The 22,463-nt window shown below is 34.6% G+C and overlaps 2 protein-coding genes across 5 annotated transcripts in view; one reads left to right on the top strand and one right to left on the bottom strand.

The window, feature by feature from the left end:
• Positions 1 to 22,463, top strand: part of FAM227B (family with sequence similarity 227 member B) — a 284,670-nt gene that overhangs the window by 116,454 nt on the left and 145,753 nt on the right. The gene's annotated exons all lie outside the window — the stretch shown is intronic.
• FGF7 (fibroblast growth factor 7) overlaps positions 1 to 22,463 on the bottom strand; it is a 64,666-nt gene that overhangs the window by 1,289 nt on the left and 40,914 nt on the right. The window contains exon 3 of the mRNA XM_005559504.5: positions 986 to 1,089. Coding sequence (XP_005559561.1) covers positions 986 to 1,089 — 104 coding nt within the window. The remainder of the gene's footprint in view (positions 1 to 985; positions 1,090 to 22,463) is intronic.

Below are 22,463 nucleotides of genomic sequence, written 5' to 3'. Positions count from 1 at the left end.
TGACTTTTTTTAACCCTCAGATTGAGCAGGCCAAATGTGGTTTATCAGCTATACTTATGTGGTATATTTGCATAAAAAGGTATCTTAAATTTAAAATAAAAACACCACGTAATACACAGTTAGTTATGAAATATGTGTAGCTTTTTGGCAGTTCATGTCAACTATTCTTTAAAATTAGCACCTATTTCCCCCTAAGTAACAGGCCTCATATTACTATTCCCACATCACTCATTCTTTAACCACTGGAAATTTGGTGTAATTAGCCTAACTTCTGCCTCCCTCAAGTGAGAGACTTGTTTCACAACTTTTCTTTATTTACTTCTACATTGTGTTCAATGGTAATGGAAGATAAAAGGTTAATTTGTTTGTTCATCCATGCAATCATTTGTTCATTCAATTAAACCTATATCATTATATAATTAGCCTGTCCCAGGCATTATGCTGAGCTGTGGGAATATAAAGGAAAGCCAATTATATTTTATTATAGTGGGATGAACTGTTACATATTTTGCATTGTAGTGAAGTGGGAACAATGTGAATAATTACAGTTCAAAGCCCATGATTGTGAGATTGATGTTGATAAATGAACTAAACATTTCAAGATTTTTTTCCCAAGAATTTTCATGTCAGCAATGTGCAAGTTGGGTGACCTTTAACAAAAAGAGCTTTAATACTGGCAAATGGAAATTTTGGATTTTAAATATCTAAAATGCACATGGAATTTTAGAGCTGGAAGGATGCTTAGAGGTCAGTTCATTCAACTCATTTTACAGATGAAGAAACCAAAATCCAAAGAACAAGCCATTTGTCCAAAGTCACACAGAAAACATTTTTTTCTTAATGTTTGAGTAAAAAGTGTTTTAATAAAATCATTATATTAATACAGTTGGAGATAAATTAATTCCATTTTTACTTTTCAGAAAGGTGAGATATTTTGACAAAAATTAGTTTTAAAAATTAAGCCTAAGCTATCAATTATCAATACCTTTGCATAGAGTTTTCCTTCCTTATTCATTGCAAGATAGAATTCACTTTCCACCCCTTTGATTGCCACAATTCCGACTGCCACTGTCCTGATTTCCATGATATCTGCAAGGAATCACAGAAAGACATGTCAAGTATTCGTTCAGCTTTGCAGATGATCCAAGAATGGCCATTTGTTCTTATTTCTGTTTTAATTGGAAGTTTTAAAAATTTTTAATGTGATTATTTACTCAGCCCAAGACCCCGACCCACAACAGATACACACAAACACCAGAATAGTCATTATATAAGGGAAGTACAAACTGATGGGTTTTTTATTTTGTAGAAAATGTGTCTGTATCTAATAAATAGTCATATATTTGAGTTCAGCTTTTTATTCTCTAGAATTAAATTTCTAATTTACTATAATAATAATAGCTAATGTTTATTGAACTGATACCACATGCCAAGGATTATTACATTGCTCTTATGTATTAACACATTTACTCATAACCACAGACTGAAGCAGGTAGTCTTGTTATCCCAGTTTTACAGATCAGGAAACTGAAGCACAGAGAAACTAAGAAATTTGCCCAAATTCTTATACCTGATAAGTAGCAGAACTGGAATTTGAACCCAGATATTCTGGCTCTTAATCATTATATAATTACTTTTCTTTTTTTTTTTTTTTTTTTGAGACGGAGTCATGCTCTGTCGCCCAGGCTGGAGTGCAGTGGCCAGATCTCAGCTCACTGCAAGCTCCGCCTCCCGGGTTCACGCCATTCTCCTGCCTCAGCCTCCCAAGTAGCTGGGACTACAGGCGCCCGCCACTTCGCCCGGCTAGTTTTTTGTATTTTTTAGTAGAGACGGGGTTTCACCGTGTTAGCCAGGATGGTCTCGATCTCCTGACCTCGTGATCCGCCCGTCTCGGCCTCCCAAAGTGCTGGGATTACAGGCTTGAGCCACCGCGCCCGGCCATATAATTACTTTTCTATTTGAATAAACTTTATCTTAAAAATTATTGCCAACAGAATAGCTCTTGAATATACTGAAAGTGAAGAAAATTCTAATTAAAGCAATTGTAAATGATGGTAAATAGAGCCTACTGCCTTAAAAAAAGATTATTTTAAACTGATAGTATTTTGATACATGGAAAGACCACTTAAAACAAAATAATGAATCCTGTTTCTATAATACTTCATAACTTTATACTGTTATAATTAACTTTTAAATCTTTGTTGAAATTGTATTTACAAAACGTGTTTACACAAGAATGGTAACTTACTATTTGCCTTTATTATATATATCTTCCTTAAATCCTGTGTTTTAATGACACACTAAATAAAGTAAAATCTCAAGAAATTTATTAAAGTGATGTAAGAATTAAAATTTTAGTGTACTTTTATGCAATTTGCTATTAATTATATTTTCTACATGAAGGTACAGCCCTGAGTCATTCTCTTACCTATGTCTAACACAGTGCAAAGAAAAGTCAAAGTGTCAATTATCTGTGTGATTGGGCCTTCAAAAGCTACTTTCTAAAATACTGACTTAAAGAAAAAACTAATTGTACTGCCCCATACCTTCAATTCATTCTCTTATTTATTTTTTGACTTCATTTTTGCTATCTGAATAATATAATTTCTATTCATGTCATTGGGATTTAATGTAGCCTAGCTAGTATTTGTCATTTGCTTCACATATATGTTGCATATAGAAGCCTGTTTCCCAATATACTGTACTTAACACTAGTCAGAGCTCGTCCAGTTGAGAGTTTCACAGCTGCTCATCTAGAAATTGGGTTTTATTAAGAAAATGCAAATGAATGGATATTAATCTTTTTATGTATTTATTAAGCATTATCACAATGCATAGAACCCTACTGTGGTTTTAGGATACAAATTAAGAAAAACAGCCCTGGTTCTGAACACCAGAAGTTAAAACCTCATAGAAACAGCAAACATGTCCATATATATCATTTTAATTAAGATATATATATATCTTACATTAATTAAGATATATATAATTATATATATTAATTAAGATATATATATCTTACTTTTCCCACATCACTCATTCTTTAACCACTGGAAATTTGGTGTAATTAGCAGAACCTCTGCCTCCCTCAGGTGGGAGACTTGTTTCACAACTTTTCTTTATTTACTTCTACATTGTCTTCATATATATATATCCTAGTTAAGATACATATAATCTTAATTAAAAGAAAGCATTTTGAAGAACACAGGCCTGAATAGGCTAGAGAAAATTTAGTAATTGCTTACAAGCACACGAAGGATTATGATGTTGATGCATTCATGTAACATTCAACAGATCTTCACCGAGAGCCAATTCTGTGCCAGGCTCAATTCACAGACAAGCCTTGCCCTTTTAGAGCACTCTGTTTGGTAACTATAACTTCACTTCATTAAAGGAAGCACAAAGGGAAATAACATGCAGAAGAATACTATTAGGTTAAATTTGTACTAATACAATGAAAAATACTGAAGAAATTCATTGATTCAACATATTTGCCTCCAAAATGGAATAAATATATCAATTAGGTTGGTGCAAAACTAATTGTGGCTTTTGCCATTACTTTTATGACAAAAACTGTAATTACCTTTGCATCAACCTAATATTTAAAAGACATATGGAATAGTTGGTTTCTAAAGATCTTAGCATTGTAAAATATCATTAAGAAGTAAATATTTTCTTTTCCTTCAAGTCTCTTTACTCCTGCCATTTCTCCCTTTATTTAATATATTTTCTTTTAGATAAAAAGAGAATGCTGATGCACAAGCTTGGAGTGTCTTTCATGATCAGTTATTAGGGACTGGAATCTGTAACGTTTGCTGGCTTTTCTTTGACAGAACAATTGTAAAACATAAATGTTGACTGATAGAGTTATTGTTAATTATGATAGGCAGACATCTTCCCTTTTAGGTCCAGTCATGACAGTAAGTTCATATTGCCCCACTCCCAAAATGTTTTCTTCTATCCCCTGCCTGTCTATTGCACTTTACAAGAGGTGATGGCTGGGTGCGGTAGCTCACATCTGTAATCCTAGCACTTTGGGAGGCCGAGTCAGGCGGATCACTTGAGGTCAGGAGTTCAATACTACCCTGACCAACATGGCGAAACCCTGTTTCTACTAAAAATACAAAAAATTATCCAGGTGTGGTGGTGGGTGCCTGTAATCCCAGCTACTCAGGAGGCTGAAGAAGGAGAATGGCTTGAACTCAGAAGGCAGAGGCTGCAGTGAGCCAAGACAGTGCCACTGCCCTCTAGCCTAGGTGACAGAGTGAGACTCCATCTCACAAAAAAAAAAAAAAAAAAAAAAAAAAAAAAAAAATTAGTTGGGCATGGTGGTGCATTCCTGTAATTCTAGCTACTTGAGAGGCTGAGGCAGGAGAATCACTTGAACCCGGGAGGCAGAGGTTGCAATGAGCCGAGGTCACACCACTGCACTCCAGTCTGGGTGGAGTGAGGCTCTGTCTCAAAAATAAATAAATAAATAAATAAATAAAAATAAGGTGATGAACATTTTTAATCTTATCCCTCCACATATTAGGGTTAAGGATACCAAAAATTCTTTGAAAAGATTCTACCTTTAGCTGAGATTAGAATAGACGTATATTCTTAATTGCTTGACATATTTGAAAAATACCATTAACACTGGGAAATCAATGTATCTAAAAGACAATTGCTTGGGGAGAGCATTAAGCAGTGTTGTCAGAATCAATACCTTATCAACCCTGATTTTCTAGTCCATTTTGCTCCATGTCCTATGACCCTCTTTCATTCAAGAAAAGCTCAAGGATAAAGAAATTAACATTTTCACTCCTTTGTTCAGTTGCAGCGTGGGGAGTGATGTTCCTTTCAGTATGCACAAATATTTATAGAAGTATTCACTATGGGCCGGGCGCAGTGGCTCACGCCTGTAATCCTAACACTTTGGGAGGCCAAGGCGGGCAGATCACCTGAGGTCAGGAGTTCAAGACCAGTCTGGCAAACATGGTGAAATCCCGTTTCTACTAAAAATACAAAAATTAGCCAAGCATGATGGTGGGTGTCTGTAATCCCAGTTACTCGGGAGGCTGAGGCAGGAGAATCACTTGAACCTTGAGTTGGAGGTTGCAATGGGCTGAGATTTCACCATTGCACTCCAGCCTGGACAACAAGAGCTAGACTCCATCTCAAAAAAAAAAAAAGAAAAAGAAAAGAAGTATTAACTATGAAATTATGAAATCCTGCCCTCCAAATCAGAAGCCACGAAGTTGCTCAGAATACATAATAGAAAAATATGTAATATGCAGATATTAAGTTAGCTACGAATATAAGTTAATTATACTTGGTCTTTTTGCCTACAGTGTATCTGTTGCCTCACATAAAACAAATAGAAGAGGCTATCTTTCTTTGTGGATTTGCATTTGTGCTTAAGAGAAGTTTGTTCACATAAGTAGCACTCAGTAAATTTATTCCCAAAGATTTAAAGCATATTACATAGATGCATCACATTGTGGACATGATGTCCATGGTAGCATAATGGTACAGTTCAAAAATATAAATAAAAGAGAAGGAGAGAATCAGCTCATGCAATGTAACATGAAAAACCAGGCAATGTGTCAAACTCTTTGACTATTTAGCCTCGTCAGCAATATTGTCAACAATAGCATAAATTTATTATTTAGGATGTTACCGTTACACACTAGAGACTGTGCCCTAAATGACTTCCCTATTTTTTATCCTCTGGTTCAATAATTCATGAATTTATCTAAACCTTCTTGTCTGTTTATTATTTAAACCTATATCACACTTGGAATGAAAAGTGAGGAATTTTGATCTAAATTGCAGTTGCTTTTCAAAAAAATTCTCTAAAATCTTTCAGAATTTTAGGTGTCCCTCTAATCTTGTATTTCAGAAATTGATACTAATTCTTTTTTTAGTTACCAATAGCTTTGTGATTTTAAAGTGCTTTAACTTTTCTGTTTGAAAAATTACTTTTTAGTGTCTCACCACATAGAATCCATGCCCACCAATCTTAGCATCATGAATATTTCTTTTTCCTGAAACCTTTAAAGCTTTATATTTAAAGTTTTGAGGGGGTATATGTTAATATGGCTGTGCTAGCATGATAACTAAATATTATTTTCAAGTTGGAAAAAAAAGTGGAGGCAGCGGTTTGATGGTTAGCCAATCAGAACTTTTAATCTTGTCCTTGATCAAATATACCCTCTTGGGCATGTTAAAACTAAGAACTAGTATCAACAAAGAAGAAAACATTTAAATTTAAGTAAATTTTATGATTTTCTGTCAAGCCTGGATTGTTGAGTGGGAAATCTTAACCATTATAAATTTATATTATGTTTAAGGCTATAGATTCCATTCATTTTACATCATTAAAACACACCAACATACACATATATGCAAAAAATACATGAACATATCCAACATATACAAAAAACACTGAAAACACAACAATAAGAAAATAAAACCTAGTTAAAAAGTGGGTAAAATCTGGACATCTCACTAAAGATACACAAAGGGCAAATAAGCATATGAAAAGATGCTCAATATCATAGATCATTAGGGAATCGCAACATGGATGCAGCTGGAGGCCATTACCCTAAGCAAATTAACACAGGAACAGAAAACTAAATACTACATGTTTTCACTTATAAGTGACAGCTAAACACTAGGTACTTAAGGACATAAAGATGGCAACAACTGACACTGGGGACTACTGGTGGGGAGTAGATGAGGGAAAGGTTGAAAAACCATTAGGTACTATGCTCAGTACCTGGGTGACGGGAGCAGTCATACCTCAAACCTCAGTATCACACAGTATACCCAGGTAACAGTCCTGTAATGTACCCCCTGAATCTAAAATAAAAGTTGAAATTATTTAAAAAGGAATTGCAAATTGAAACAACAATGAGATACCTCTATACAACTAAACTCCAAAAAACTGACAGTGCTGTATGCTGGCAAGGATGCAAAGCAACCAAAACTCTTCCATTACTAGTGGGAATGCAAAATGGTGCAGTCACATGGTAAGACAGTTTGGCAGTTTCTTAAAAACTAAACATACTCTTAATATATAATCTAGCAGTCATGCCCCCAGGTATTTGCCCAATTGAATTGAAAACTTATGTCCACACAAAAACCTGAACATGACTATTTATAGCAGCTTTATCCATACCATCAAAAACTAGACACAACATATCCAATAGGTAAATGGATAAACAAACTATGGTACACGTATACATTGGAATATTATTTAGCAATAAAAAGATATTGAGCTGTGAAGCCACAAAAAGACAAGGGGAACTTTAAGTACATATTGCTAAGTGAAAGAAACCAGTCTGAAAAGGCCGCATACTGTATGAGTCCAGCCATATGACATTCTGGCAAAGGCAAAACTTTAGAGACAGTAAGATCAGTGGTTGCAAGGGCCTTGAGGAGAGCAGAAAAAGGATGAAAACCTGAATCACAGGGGATTTTTAAATCAGTGAAACTCTTCTGCATAATACTGTAATAGTGGATACATAATATACATTTGTCAGAACTCATACAACTATACAGAGCAAAGCCTGGACCTTAGTATAAACTAACAGTATAAATAAATACTGGCTCATCTATTCTAACAAATGTGCCACGTTAATGCAAGATGTTTATAATGGAGGAACTGTGGGGGGAAATGGAGATTGTTTATGGGAACTCTATTATCTGCTCTTTTTTTTTTTTTTTTTTTTTTTTTTGAGACGGAGTCTCGCTCTGTTGCCCAGGCTGGAGTGCAGTGGCGAGATCTCGTCTCGCTGCAAGCTCCGCCTCCCAGGTTCACCCCATTCTCCTGCCTCAGCCTCCGGAGGCGCTGGGACTACAGGCGCCCGCCACCACACCCGGCTAATTTTTTGTATTTTTAGTAGAGACGGGGTTTCACTGGGTTAGTCAGGATGGTCTCGATCTCCTAACCTTGTGATCCTCCCGCCTCGGCCTCCCAAAGTGCTGGGATTACAGGCGTGAGCTGCCATGCCCAGCCTATCTGCTCGTTTTTTTTTTTTTTTTTTGTAAATCTAAAAGTGTTCTAAAATACAAAGTCTACTAATTTTTAAATGCAGCTGTCTTTAATAATATTGAGTGTAGAGAAACTATTTGTAGTGACATTTTGCATTATTTATTCGTGTCCCGAATATATAGAACATATGGGATTTGTTATTAATTACTATTAAAAATGTCTTTAGTAATGGATTAAGATCTGCTTACCCAATGGATAACTTCTTTCTGTGAAATACAGACAGTAAGGAGGAGTAAGGTCATAATAAAAGCACACTTTGGAAATTGTAGGATACAAATACTCGACATACAGACCACTGTTTCACTTGTTAAGTGTACAGTATCTCTCAGGTGTTTGGGAATGGAAAATAAGAGCCAGTAATATTTTAGAAACTTGATCTGATTACTTTAATTATGATATCACATCTGGATATTAATAAATATATACAAAAATTCAGTTAGTATTTTCTCTTTCCACAGAAAAAAATAAAACCTAGCAGTATATGCCAATTGCAAAAAAACAAAAAAAAAACCCACACACACACAGGAAAGTAAATAGGAATTCAGAAGAAAGAAGTGGTCAAGGGAGGATTTGAGGAACAGAGCTTGAATTAGATCTTGATGGATGAATAGAACTGACATAGGTAGAAAAGATGGAAACGTGCTAATTGAGAGATGAAAGTACTATGTGCAAGGCCACGGAAGCAAAGATTCAAAAGTCATGTTCAGAAGATTGAAATTAGAGCTTATATGTCTGGAATAGGAAGTGTAACAAAATAGTGAGAGGGTGGAAAAAGAGTTAGGGCCAAATCGTCAAGGGTCTTGAATCTGCTAGGTTCAAGGAATTCTTGTTCCTCAGCCTCCCAATTAGCTGTAATTACAGGCATGCGCTACCACGGCCACCTAATTTTTGTATTTTTAGTAGAGACCCGGTTTCGCCATGTTGGCCAGGCTGGTCTCAAACTCCTGGCCTCAGGTGGATCCCAAAGCGTTGGGATTACAGGTATGAGCCGCCGCGCCCATCTCTAGCTGTAAATTTTCTGCAAATTGTGTACATTCTTGGGAATTGTTACAAAGTAAAAAAAATCAAATTGTTTTTAGATGTCATGAAAAAAATTAATAAATGTAATAAATAATAAAGTTAGTGTAATGTTTTGTTAAATGTCTGCTAATCTGTATATTTTATTTTCAAATTTTACTGTCACTATCTTAATATTAAAGTTTAAATACATTTGCAAGCCTTTGAAATTTCCACAGGCTCCCAGCTCTGTGCCTATGGGTCAAATGAATAAAATGTCCCTGTCCTTAACTCTGAAATCTTTTCAAAGGACTACCCTGGTTCCTTTTCACTAGCACCAACTTTTTTAAACATGTAGCTAGAATCTGCTCATTTTTCTTCAATTTAACTTTTGCATCCTAACTTCTAATCTCTTTATTGGCGTTCTCTCTTCAAGCTCATGAATAAACTCCTAATTGCCAAATCCAAGAGTGCTTTCAATAACGCTTTCTTTTATGCACTGTTTGGCTCGGTTGAACATTCCTTATTCTAGTCCTAATTCTCATATTTCACTAATCGTGCCCTACCGGAGTGCAGGGTGAAAAGTTAATCAAACTGATCAATTTTTGTGTAGCCAATTCTATATAGATCTTTTGTGATAATTTATTATATTGTATCTATGCTTAAAAGTATGTTTTCCATACCATTGTCTGAAATATAGTTTATTCTAACTTTTATAGTTTGAATTTTAAATATAAATTCAAATTATTTTAAATTCATCTGGAATTAATTCTGGGGTATGGTGTGAGATGATACTCTAAACCAGCAGTCAGGGACTGGGGGCCAGGGGGAGATTCAGGATGAAACCATTCCACTTCAAATCGTCAAGCATTGGTGAGATTTTCATAAGGAGCACACAACCTAGATCCCTGGCATATGCAGTTCACAGTAGGGTTCACGCTCCTATGTCATTCTAATGCCGCAGCTAATCTGACAGGAGGTGGAATGCTTGCTCACCCTCCACTCACCTCCTGCTCTGTGGCCTAGTTCCTAACAGACCACAGAGGAGTACAGGTCCACAGCCCAGGGGTTGGGGGCTCCTGCCCTAAACTGATATTTTATTCCTTCAAATAGCAATCTAGTTTTTCTCAACATCATTTATTAAACATTCTATTCCTTTTTTTATTGATGCCTCTCTTTTACCTTTTATTAACTGTTTTGTCCCATTGATTTTCCTGCCTGTCAGCAATATAATCTCATTTATTTATTGTAGGTTACCAGTTTTCAGGTGGTTCATTACATTTGCAAGTAGCGTTGATTGTGTTACCAATTATACGTGAATATATCCTCTGAAGCTATGCAGAATAAATCATACCATTTCCACATAACAGCCCTTGAAAGAGGTGAAGACAATGATCATGCTTCCCATCATCCATAGTTTCTTTGGCCCTTTCTCATATGGTATGAATTCCAGACTCTTTACCAGCTACATTATTTACTTAAAATAAGTGTCTCAGCAAGAACTGGACTGATATAGAAAGCCTAAGACAGAATATTGTTCATTATTTTCCTTGATATAGACCATAAACGTATTTTACAGTAACACAATCTCACCATCTCCTTAAAAATATTTTTAATTCTGTCATTATTTTAGAGTTTGAATAAAATTAAAAGTATGCCTATCAAAAATAAATTTTGTTTTAGGTTAGTATATTTTTCAAGGTTATATTATAAAGTTTGATTAAATATATTTTATATATAAAGGCAAATGTCAACTGTTCCCCTTCAACAAATGATGAATGTTCTTCATTTTCTTTAAATTAATTACACTTTTAAAAACCTCATGATTTTTGAAAGCATAAATTTCAAAATGACCTCATATAGCATGTGTAGAATTAAAAGTGAGTTAAATAAATATATGTTGAAATATAAATGTTATAGCATCAAAGATGACAAAATCTAGTTTTGGGATCTAATCATTAAAATTCTTTCTATGCTTTAAAAAAATTAGCTCACTTATTTTTAAAATTTCTTTGGTTTCTAAATCTTGAAATAAGAGAAATAATTTTATTCTTCTATTTGCAAATAATGCTCCATAAATAAAATATTGCAGGTGTAGAGAGTCGTTATACCCCTCCAAAACGTGAGACCAACTCCAATATGATTGTCAGAATATTTTCTGTAACATACAAAGATATTTAACAAGTGTTTATTATTTATTTCCAGACCCATTCTTGGCACTAGCACTGTACTGATCTGAAGAAAATTATCTAAAAGTTAACCGTAAATGTCAAATATATGTCGGTTTAAAAAATAAAATAAAAGCGAATTTTTGAGTTATTTTATGCTTCTAATAACTTATATTTAACTCAGTGTTCTTTATACTTTCTCTTGTTAACCAATGGTTTGCTAAGGTTATAAATTTAGCAACATATGACAATGAATGAACTTATTTATATAACAGTGAACATCATCATGACTTCATTAAATGACGAAAGAATGAGTTAACAAAATTGTGAGTAAATCTATCTCATATTTCTAAATTCCAGGCATTCATATTTGATATCTTTGTGGAGGCACTCAAACCATTCTTTTCTAAATTGAAAAAATACAACATTATTTTTTTAAAATTTATAAGTTGAAAAAAGATTACAGTATGCCTTTAGTTAAATTAATCCCCCAAGTACCTTTGGAAACATTTGAGTGGTCCACATACAATTGCTTAAGAAATGGTGAGTTTTAATTCAGCCACTTCAATTCTGTTTATAATTTGGCATGGAATAAATCACAAATAACTGATACATGAATATATTAAAATGTATGGTACCCAAAAAATTAGCTACTCCTTTCTCTTATTTGTCATTGGCAAATTTGGGAAATGTCTTCGTCTATAATGTCATGTAACTTTTCCATCTACTATTTATCATTGCATCTGTGCTTTTTTTCTGCCCATTTGAGGTTACACGTTTTGATTCTGGCCCTTTTCTTATGAGGCATAATAAGCTTTCTATTCTCTTCTTGTCATATCTTTGCCCCATAAGTCTTCAGGCTTATGACAGTATAATGTCATTCATTATGATGTTCATTACTTCAATCATGTGTAGGCATTTTTCTCCCCAACTTTCTGAGTAAAGATTCTTAATTGTTCCCAACTTTTATTCTCTCTTTTTTCCATGGCAATAGAATTTTTAGCTGACTGCATAAAATAAACTTTCCATTTTCCAGTCTTTTTTGCAGCTTGATGTGGCCATGTGACCAAGTTTTAGCTGATATGATTTAACTGAAATGTCCTATGGCAACTTCCAAAAATCTTCCATAAAAGATAGCCAGCAGAAGCCCTTTGTGCTCACTTTTAATCCCTTTATTCCATATGCCTGCTGGAATTTGGATTCTACCTTGGGTTATGAGAACAAAGAGATTGTGGAACAGTGAGCTAAATGGACCTGGAAACTTCCAGATGTTTTTGTGGAGCAGAGTTGTCACTCCTCCAGACGTTTATTGCATGGAGAAATAAACAATTTTTAAAGCCAAACTGAATCTTAACTAATGCACCCCAATTTCATTTTACTTCAAATGCATTCTTCAAAAAATGTACATACAAGTCCAGGAGCCTATTTTTTCAGTTATTCTAAGCCAGCAGCCGGAAAGACAAGTCTTATTTTCAACACTGTTGTTAATGGCCAGGTGTTTACTTTCACAGCTTTTTTTTTTTTTTTTTTTTCACTTCTAAAGTCATGAGATAAAACTAGAAGAAAAAATGAAAACAACACCTGTGCTGTCATGTCTTTCATTTTCCTATCCAGAACTTCACTGTCATGAGGGATTCCAAGTTTCTTCTGGTGCTGTCATTTATTCCTACATGTGTCAGCATTTAGTTAGCTTGATAAATCTTTTCTGGCTGCCCTTTACATCTTGATACACATGTCAGGAAGACCACAGCTCCCCCCTCAGCAAACTGTCAAACCTGTGTTCAGCTGCTTCCTAGCCAAGAAATTACCTAATGTCAGCTAGCTTTTCTGGATACTCATTATTGTTACATAAAGCATGAGATGCTGTTGCCACTCTCAAAAAGACCAGGTTCACCATTCTTGATTAGAAAATCATAACTTTTCATTTTTGAATAAAACAAGTTATTGATTACTTAACTATGTTCAGTACTCTACATATCTGTCATCTTTCTTCTGTATATAAATGCATTACATTTGCCACAATCTTTTTTTTTTTTTTTTTTTTTTTTTTGAGATAGTCTCATTCTGTAGCCCAGGCTACAGTGCAGTGGCGCCATCTAGGCGCACTACAACCTCCACCTCCCAGGTTCAAGCGATTCTCCTCCGTGAGCCTCCCGAGTAGCTGGAATTACAGGTGTGTGCCACCACACCAGCTAATTTTTGTATTTTTAGTAGAGAAGGGGTTTTGCCATGTTAGCCAGGCTGGTCTCGAACTCCTGACCTCAGATGATCCGCCCACTTCGGCCTCCCAAAGTGCTGGGATTACAGGCACGAGTCACTGTACCCAGCCTTACAATTTCCATATTCTTAATGATGGTTTGGATTCCCTAGCCTCTTTAGATTTTTTCTTCTTGGCTTCCTTTCTGAATTAGTTTTTCTACTCCCTCTAAAAGTGCTTACCTTTTCTAATAAGCTGTAGCATAGAAAAGGGTATCAACAAGACTTTTCACTTTCACATCTAGTCAAGAAAAACAGTTTACATTATACATGATTGGTGACCATCTCAGACACAAGATGTGGAACAAACACAACAAATATGTTCCAAGTGGGCTGCAGTAGTTCCCTTGGTGTCCTTACATCCTGGAATTTCTCCCAGCAAGCTGTTTGAGTTCTTGGAAGTATTTCTTTTCATTCTTTCTAGATGACACCCTTGTCACTGCATTTCTACTTTGTTGATCTTCTAGGAAGTGATACATAATGCTGGAATGTACCACCTTAATGTCAAACTTCAGCAAACATGATAGATCACAAATACTCATTTATACTTAATAGCAGTGATCCAAATTATTTCGATCACATTTATACATTCCTCTTGCTATGCCCATTTTTTCAACTTCCAGGCCCAATGGATGTTGAGGCTAAAGCAAAAGACGTTAAAGAAGTCAAGTATCATTTCAAACCCAGGTCATTTTGAGAATTAAGGTATGAGAAACGTTAAGGGGATGCTATTTTTACTAGGTGGGAGTGATAATGTGTTGGAGTTTTTATAAAGACATTAAGTTTGAAGTCATAGTGGTTTTGTATATACTGGTCCTAAATTTGGCATAAGAAAATCACTTTATGATCTAGATCCACAGCGAAATTATAGCTGTACTAGATATGTAGGATCAACAGAATTGCTTATTGGTAATAAAAAAGAAATTTGTTCAGCACCAAAATATTTCATATCTGACTTTTTAAAATATAGTGATAATGTTAGTGTTTTAATTTTTAAAATATTTAATATGTACTCAGTGTTCCCAATGTTCCCAGTGTTAAAGAATTATCAGGTGTCACTTAAGGTATCCTCACATGTGGTTTTTCTACCCCTGCCTCCCTCTTTAATTTACAATCTACAGTAACATTTTAGAATTCCATCATTTTCCATGCTCTGATCATAACACTGTGCTCTTCAAAACATTAGAATGTCCCATTTTGATTATGGTTGTATGCAGGGCTTAAATTTTACCAGAGAATTAAGAAATATATTAAAGCATAGCTACCATTTCTATTTAATGCCATCCTCTAATGAAAAGATGGAATCATTAAACTCTTAATTGTACTGTGAAGGTGAGAATTCTTTGGTTTGAAGTGGATTTACATTTTCTCAGTTCTATTTATCACCATTTCTCTTTTTGAGTTTGCTTATCGTTATGACTAAGAGAGTCATAAAAAATTGAAAGATAATGACAATATGTTTCAGCCAATCGCTTCTCAATCACATTATTCCTATTATCAATCACTTTTAAAAGCATATCTTGATAATGTATCTTGATAATGAAGATTATTTCATTACCAGTATCTTGATAATGAGGATTATTTCATTCTCTGCCAACTACTAATTAGTTGTTGCAAATGAAGTCCTTGGCTACTTTTTGTCTGCCTCATAGTAAAATCAAGGAATTTAAGTAAATACTTTATTGAATTACTTCAATTCAATACTTTATTGAAGTGACACCTAATAATTTAATCCATAAGCCACTGTTTTGGTCTTGATTAAGACATAAATTTTTCTTGTTCTGACTCTAAGAAAGGGAGTAAAAATTGTGCATGAAAAGCCAAGCGATTCGTTGGTCTGAGATTTTAGAATGAAGTAAAGATAGTGCTTATAAGTCACATATAATTTTTAAAAATTAAATATAAAATATTTTAATGATTAATTGTAATGCTCCATATCCTTCAAATAGAAATAGAATTTAATTTAATTTAATTTTAAGAGTATCCCTGGAGTAAACAGCAGTTTTCTGTATAGACAATATTCAATGAGATAAGTGGTGTAATTATCTCTAATCAAGAAATGTTTCTCTAAAAGAAAATATGTTTGAAAGCAGAGTAATATGTTTTATATCAACTGTTATAGACAAATGTCATAGAAAATAAATGACTCAAGTACCATTTTACATTAATTTCATTCAGTCTTACGTTTATTTTACAGATGTTTTATGAGTCATTTATTTTCTTGTAAACAACTTGTATAAGTTACCTCCATCATGAACCAAGTCAAAATCATGTAAGATATATACATATACACAAAACATGTAGCTATATTTTTTAAGGTGTCAACCTGAAACATAAGCAAATGACCTTCAGTAATGTATGCATGTTATTCAGAATTGACTTTTTCAAAAGTGACAGTGAAATAGAAAAAGCTCAAATTATGAGCACTTAAGTTGAAATAAACTTGTTTCATCAGTTAAGCAGAGTGACTGCTTAGCATGGAAGACAAACCGCTTCTGTCTGTGTTAGTGTTGGGGTAGGACCATTAATTGGATATGCTGTGTACGTGTTGGCTTTGCTGCCTGGAGGGAATGATTCAGTGTTTGAGTTAGGAAAGAACTGAGTTCACTTTCTCCACATTTCTTTATTGACTTTCACTTTGAAGGGACAACACAAAGGACTCTGTGGAGGTAGTGACCTCCAGCAGGCTGGATACTGAACCTGCTTCCAGGTTCTTCTCTTTTCCCATGAACCCTGGAGTCCACTATTGTATGAAAACACAATGATACATATGGTTGATAAAACTAATCTTGTCGTTGGATCACTTTACCCTAAGAAAGCATGCCCTGTAGCTGTTAAATAACAGATTTAAGTCAGAACCTTGGAATACACTAAAAGAAATTAGAAAACTAATCGAAGCCTGCAAGAAAGAAACACAAGTAGATAAATTATTACTGAAACCCAGAAAGTATAATTCCCCTCAAACCAGCATGAAATTCAAAACAGTTCCACATGATTGCGTAATTGCTGGTATCAAGTATCACTGAAATGTCCTGCAACAAGAGAACTGATTCCACATCATCCTCATTATTAGGGAATAAATCAAATATACTTCTTATTAATCCTGTATCTATTTTATAATGATAGCAAAGACCATTTAAATGGCATGTCTGGTTAACTAAAAATAATTATGTCATTCATTCAGGGATTTATAAAGAAAAACATTGAAAATCTTTAGAAAGTACATGAGCATGTGGTACAATTATAGCAATATTTTCTTTTGAAAGAATTTAAGTTGCAGCAGCTTGTTTCAGCAGGGTTAGAACTATATCAGAATTTGAAGCAAACTATTCGGTTGTGCAATACACAGTGTGAAATTTATCCAGTAGCATATTACTGAAGAATGTCATGGGAACATCATTGAACTGTATTGCACAGACTTACGTTTCCATACCAATGTACTGATCATTTTCCTTATCATTTATGGCCTCTCAGGAATGCAAGGGACCCACCTTTCTCCTTTGGGCCAGAGAAGATATATTCCCTGAATCAGACAGGAGGAAATATTCTTTGTATACTCTCTAATCGCTAAAGATTCTAAACTTTTATCCAGAAAGAATTATTTCTCTGATATTGTAGACTGTTTACATCTGCTAAATATAACACTTCACTATGTTTTTTCAAAAATGGCTCCAGAATTATCAGAATAGGTGTGGATATTATAGTGCCAGAACATGTGAGAAAGTATCAGATTTTTATGTGAAATGGAAACAGTTGAAGCAATCTCTTCCCACCATCTAGAAAATCTCTTCCATTTTCTCGATTTTCCTAAAGTCTAAAATATCTTCAACAGGAAAGCAGATTTTCATTACATAGGATGAGAGATAAGTTTCAAAATACAAATGTACCCGGGAGGAGTTAACACCTATGCATACATTTATACTGTGTATAAGTGACTATACCTTCTCTGAGAGCAGAATTTGATTGGGCTAGAAGGAAGTGATCACAAGGGCACTAAGAATGAAATTGAAGGGGGAAAATGGTCAGAAAAAGAAGTTATAGAAACTTTCATTAACACTTTGTTCATAGCTACCTCTAGGAGTCACAAAGCATGTTATGCTACACTTTATCTAATTCAGCGACACCAGCTTAGATGATAAACTACACATCCACTTTCTCCCTTTATTTTAAATACTTACATGCTCCGTGAAATTTACTATCCAGTAGGTGTGCAATGTAATCTTTCTTCCCTCCCTCTTTAACTTGTGTTTAAATGTTCTGCTACCCAGGCATAAGATAATTCTAAATATTTTAGTTTCAAATCATGCTGGTCATCAGCATGGAAATATTAAAGCATGATTTAAAGTCATTTTGGTCATTGGCTTTCTTAGTACTTTTAAAGCGTATGTTCTTTGCTAGCAGTCTAAACAAGGAATTCTTATGTGGAGTAGTTAATATTTTTTCACAGAAATGAAAGTGAAAGGAAAAAGAGGCAGAAATAAAAACATCTGAGTTTACTTAAGAAGATAATTAAAAGATTTCAAAAAGGTTAAAGACACCCAAGCTCTTAGCAGAAACAATTATGTTTCCTCTCTATATTACCAATGTATATCCAGCAGTTCTCTTCTGTTTCCATTGCCATCACATTAGTCCAGGCCTTCATTTTCTTGTGCCTCACCTATTATTATAGTTTCTTAACTAGACCTTTGCCTCCAGCCCTTCTGACTTTAACCCTTTATGTATTCATAAGATATATGTTATAAAGGTTACTCTTCTGCTCCAAAAATTTCAGTGGTGTACTCTATTAAAAGCAAACCAAAACCTCTTTTATTTACAACTTAGAAGATCCTTTGACTTCAAACAGATTTATTCATTGTCTTCCTCTCCCGTGCAAAATGTTGGAGTGTTTACCTGCTCTGCCTACCAGTTCCTAGAATTACATAGAATTCTCTACTCAAATATTTCCCAAGTATTGCCTCATAGACTGATTGCATGGAATCACAAGATGAACTCTAAAAGATTGTCAGGTTTCCACTTCCCATTCCTCAGAAAGTCTGATCCAATAGGTCTGAGGTAAAGCTTGATAATTAGTATTTTAACAGCTTCCACCTACCTGAATAACCAAATTGAAATTCCAGTTTCTCCATAGTAATTAGTAGTTTTCTAATCTGTTGTCATCTATTTTACTTTAAGAACATACTACTGTACTATTAATTAGCACCCACCTCTATTGTTCTCTTTTTATTTATAAATTTTGCCTATTTTTAAATCTAGGTTGTAAACTCTTTGAAGAGACTATCTTATGTTTCTGCTAACCCCCAGTATTGGTACAGGGATTTATTTGTATTTGACACACCCTCAATAAATGCTGAAATAGATAGAGATACAAAAACACCATATTAAGTAGTGTGTCAAATTATAAGTTGGCATGTGAACGTTATTATTCCAAGATTAAAGAATTAGCAAGTTTCCTAATCATACTGAATGTCTGAAAAACTAAGGTTAGATTGAATAACAAAATATTTGCTAAATTTCCTTCTAATTTTCATTACACTTTTGAGTTTAATTAAATAAGCACAAAATTCCATGGTTAATTTAAATAATACTTTATATAAGATTGTATTTTATGATGCCAACTCAAAAAGGTTGAGAGAATCCCAAATATCTCTAGTTTTCCAATCAATTATAGGTCTCTCTTTTTTGATTTTGGCTAAATCTCTCTTGAATCTATTTATATTTTCAGCAAGCAACACTCATATTATGGGTAACAACTTACATATGTTTTCTATGTACTATGTAAGATAGCGTATCTATTTATCTATCTTGCTCCTAACACATTAACACTTTAAGAAGTAGGCCAGGCGTGGCGGCTCATGCCTGTAATCCCAGCACTTTGGGAGGCCAAGGTGGGCAGATCACTTGAGCTCAGGAGTTCGAGCAGCCTGGCCAACATGACGAAACCTGTCTCTACCGAAAAAAAAAAAAAAGCCAGACATGGTGGCAGGTGCCTGTAATCCCACCTCTTTGGGAGGCTGAGGCAGGAGAATCGCTTTAATCCAGGAGGCAGAGGTTGCAATGAGTTGAGATCGTGTCACTGCACTCCAGCCTGGCAACAATGTGAGACTCCATCTCAAAAAACAAAAATAAAATTAAGAAGTACATTCTAGTTCTAATATTTCATGAGTCATCCAAGCCTCTGTTCTTATCCATATTATGATTTTATATACATTGAATACAGTCCATTGTAGTTTCTTAACTAGACCTTTATAACATTATAGTTTCTTAACTAGAAACTAGTTAAGGTGTTTATTATCACCTTAATAAACATTTATTATTCTAGATGATAGCCAAAATGTTTTTTAGGTGTGTCATGTATGTCTTACATTACTCATTCATTCATTCTAATTGCAGGATGCTTCCATTGTACTGTATAGTTTTTATTAGCGCTAAGCAAGGAGAATGGCATCTGTCTTCCAGATGTAGATAGACCACACTGTTTACACAGAGATATTATATGTTCTGTTTTGCGTCTTTCATTCTTCCTGATAGTGTCCATTATTTTATTGGTCATTTGGGACCAGTGCATACTAAGATAACATTTTTATGGGAACATCCAAAATGATTTATTGGTGTCATTTTTGCAAGGAAATCAGTATTCAGTGACTTTTATCTTGTAAATATAATTTAAATTTTATTACAACATTTAATACATTAAAAGTCATCTGCCAGTTTTTTGCCTGCCTATATATAAATGTTCTGTCTTCCAACATTTAATCATCATTATCTTAGTTCATGAATTTAGAGATGTTAGCCTAACCTACAAACTTGAATTTTCACTACACATACATACTTTTAGATCATTTATAAAAATGTCAACTAAGTTGGATCATTTTAGAGGAATCTCACTGTTAACACATTTTTATTTAAAATATTAATTCAAACTAATTCCTTTCTGTTTATCTTTTAAGAACCAGTGATTCTCAACATGATAGACTAGGGATGGGGGCAGAAATTGTTGGGCAAAAAATATCCTTCGGGAAAAAAGTGTCAGAATCACTGCTTTTTTAATCTACACATACTCTGTGGAGATTCTGATTACCTACTCTCCCTATACCCTCATTTAGAAAATCCATCCCCTGCCTAACCCATCCCTCATGAGGCTTATCACAGTGGTTAGCCAATGAAACTAATAGAATTATTGTCCATACAACAGGTGTTTGGGGATGGAAAAAAAAATATCACAACTTATTCAAAGCCAGGTTTTAAAAAGTGTCTCACCTCCACCAATGAAAAAAATCAGTTTCATCCTAGGATAATAACAGTAACTCTAAAACAAACAAACAAGCAAACAAACAAAAACCTTGTTTGTTGAGCCACATCAAATCAGTTTGAAGTAGTCTAAAAAATGATATTTATGTGCTTATAAGAGCATTAGCAAATATTTACAATTTTCCCCTTACAGAAACTGCCTTGCCTTTCCTCAGAATCTATTCCATAAACATTATAAGTACTTTGTAGCAGCATAATAGTGAAACAGAGAAAATCAGACAGAAGGAACCGTATGAGAAAGGCACAGAAGCATAAAACACTGTGGCATTTGGGGGTTAACTTGGTGTGCTTGCAACTTATACACAGTGAACTTCCAGGAAAAGAAATAAGAAATATAGGCAGGGCTAGACTATTAAGAACTTATGCAGCTAGTTGAATTTGGATTTTTTTTTTTTTTTTTTTTGAGACGGAATCTCACTGTGTCGCCCAGGCTGGAGTGCAGAGGCATGATCTCAGCTCACTGCAACCTCTGCTTGCTGGGTTCCGGTGATTCTCCTGTGGCCTCCCAAGTGGCTGGGATTACAGGCACCCACCACCACACCTGGGTAATTTTTGTATTTTTAGTAGAGGCAGGGTTTCACTATGTTGGCCAGGCTGGTCTTGAACCCCTGACTTCAGGTGATCCACCTACCTCTGTCTCCCAAAGTGCAAGATTACAGCTGTGAGCTACCGTGCCTGGCCGAATTTGAATTTTTATTCTGTAGGGGATGATAAGCCACTGAAAAGTTTAGAAAAATACTTCTAGCAGCAGTGTGGGAGATAAATTGGCAAGAGGCAAGACCAGTGAAGAGATTGTGGTACTGATCTAAGCAGGAGCTGTTGGAGGCCTACTCCAGGGCAATAATCATCAGGATTGGGAGAGAGTGAACTTGTTTCCTCAAACAGGTTATATTTCCATAAATGTTTCATATAGATCCTGAATCTATTTTGAGTGATTTAAGACACAACCTCTTTAAAGACCTCAAAGTATTGTTGATATTTAGAGAATCCAATAATGCTATACTTATCACGACACAGTTCCATTACGCCAAAATTTAATGTATAAAGTGCCTAAGTTAGGACCCAGAGAATAAAATGTATTTATTTATTTTGAATGTAATATCGTTTATAATTTATCAATAATCTTTCAGAATACAGTCATCCTTTCTATACATGCCAAAGTCTTCACTAATCTAAGCTGCTTTCATAATCTGATATATCATATCTTATCTTTCAAAGTTGTATTGTAACTTAATTGGAAGTAAAATGAATGAGAGAAAGAGGAGAGAAGAGCAGTCATAGAATCCATGAGCAACAGTGAGTTAGCTTTCCTCTTCTTGGTAAGAGTCACTGTAGCCTACCTACCCTAACCTCCCTACTCTATGCTTTCCAGTTCTGTGCCAAGGAAAGTGGATCATGCACAATGAATCAAAGAGATACAAAGTTAAAATAGAATCAGTAGAGACTTTTTAACAAATTATATTAGAAATTATATTTGCCCATGCTGGAAAAGAGAATTATGAGACTGGACTAAAAATATTGCTGGACTAAGGCTGGCTCTCTAGCGAGTACAAGGGGAAAAAGGGTTGTGATTAAGAAATATCATCTGAAAGCATCTATTTTAGTAAATATATGTTAGGAGCTTACTATTTATCTTGCAAAATGCATGTTTAGAAATTATTTTCTGCAAGATATTTTAAATAATGAGAACATTT

The sequence above is a fragment of the Macaca fascicularis genome, chromosome 7, assembly GCF_037993035.2.
Source record: "Macaca fascicularis isolate 582-1 chromosome 7, T2T-MFA8v1.1".
NCBI classification, from domain to species: Eukaryota; Metazoa; Chordata; class Mammalia; order Primates; family Cercopithecidae; genus Macaca; species Macaca fascicularis.
This window is presented reverse-complemented; position numbering and strand designations above follow the sequence as displayed.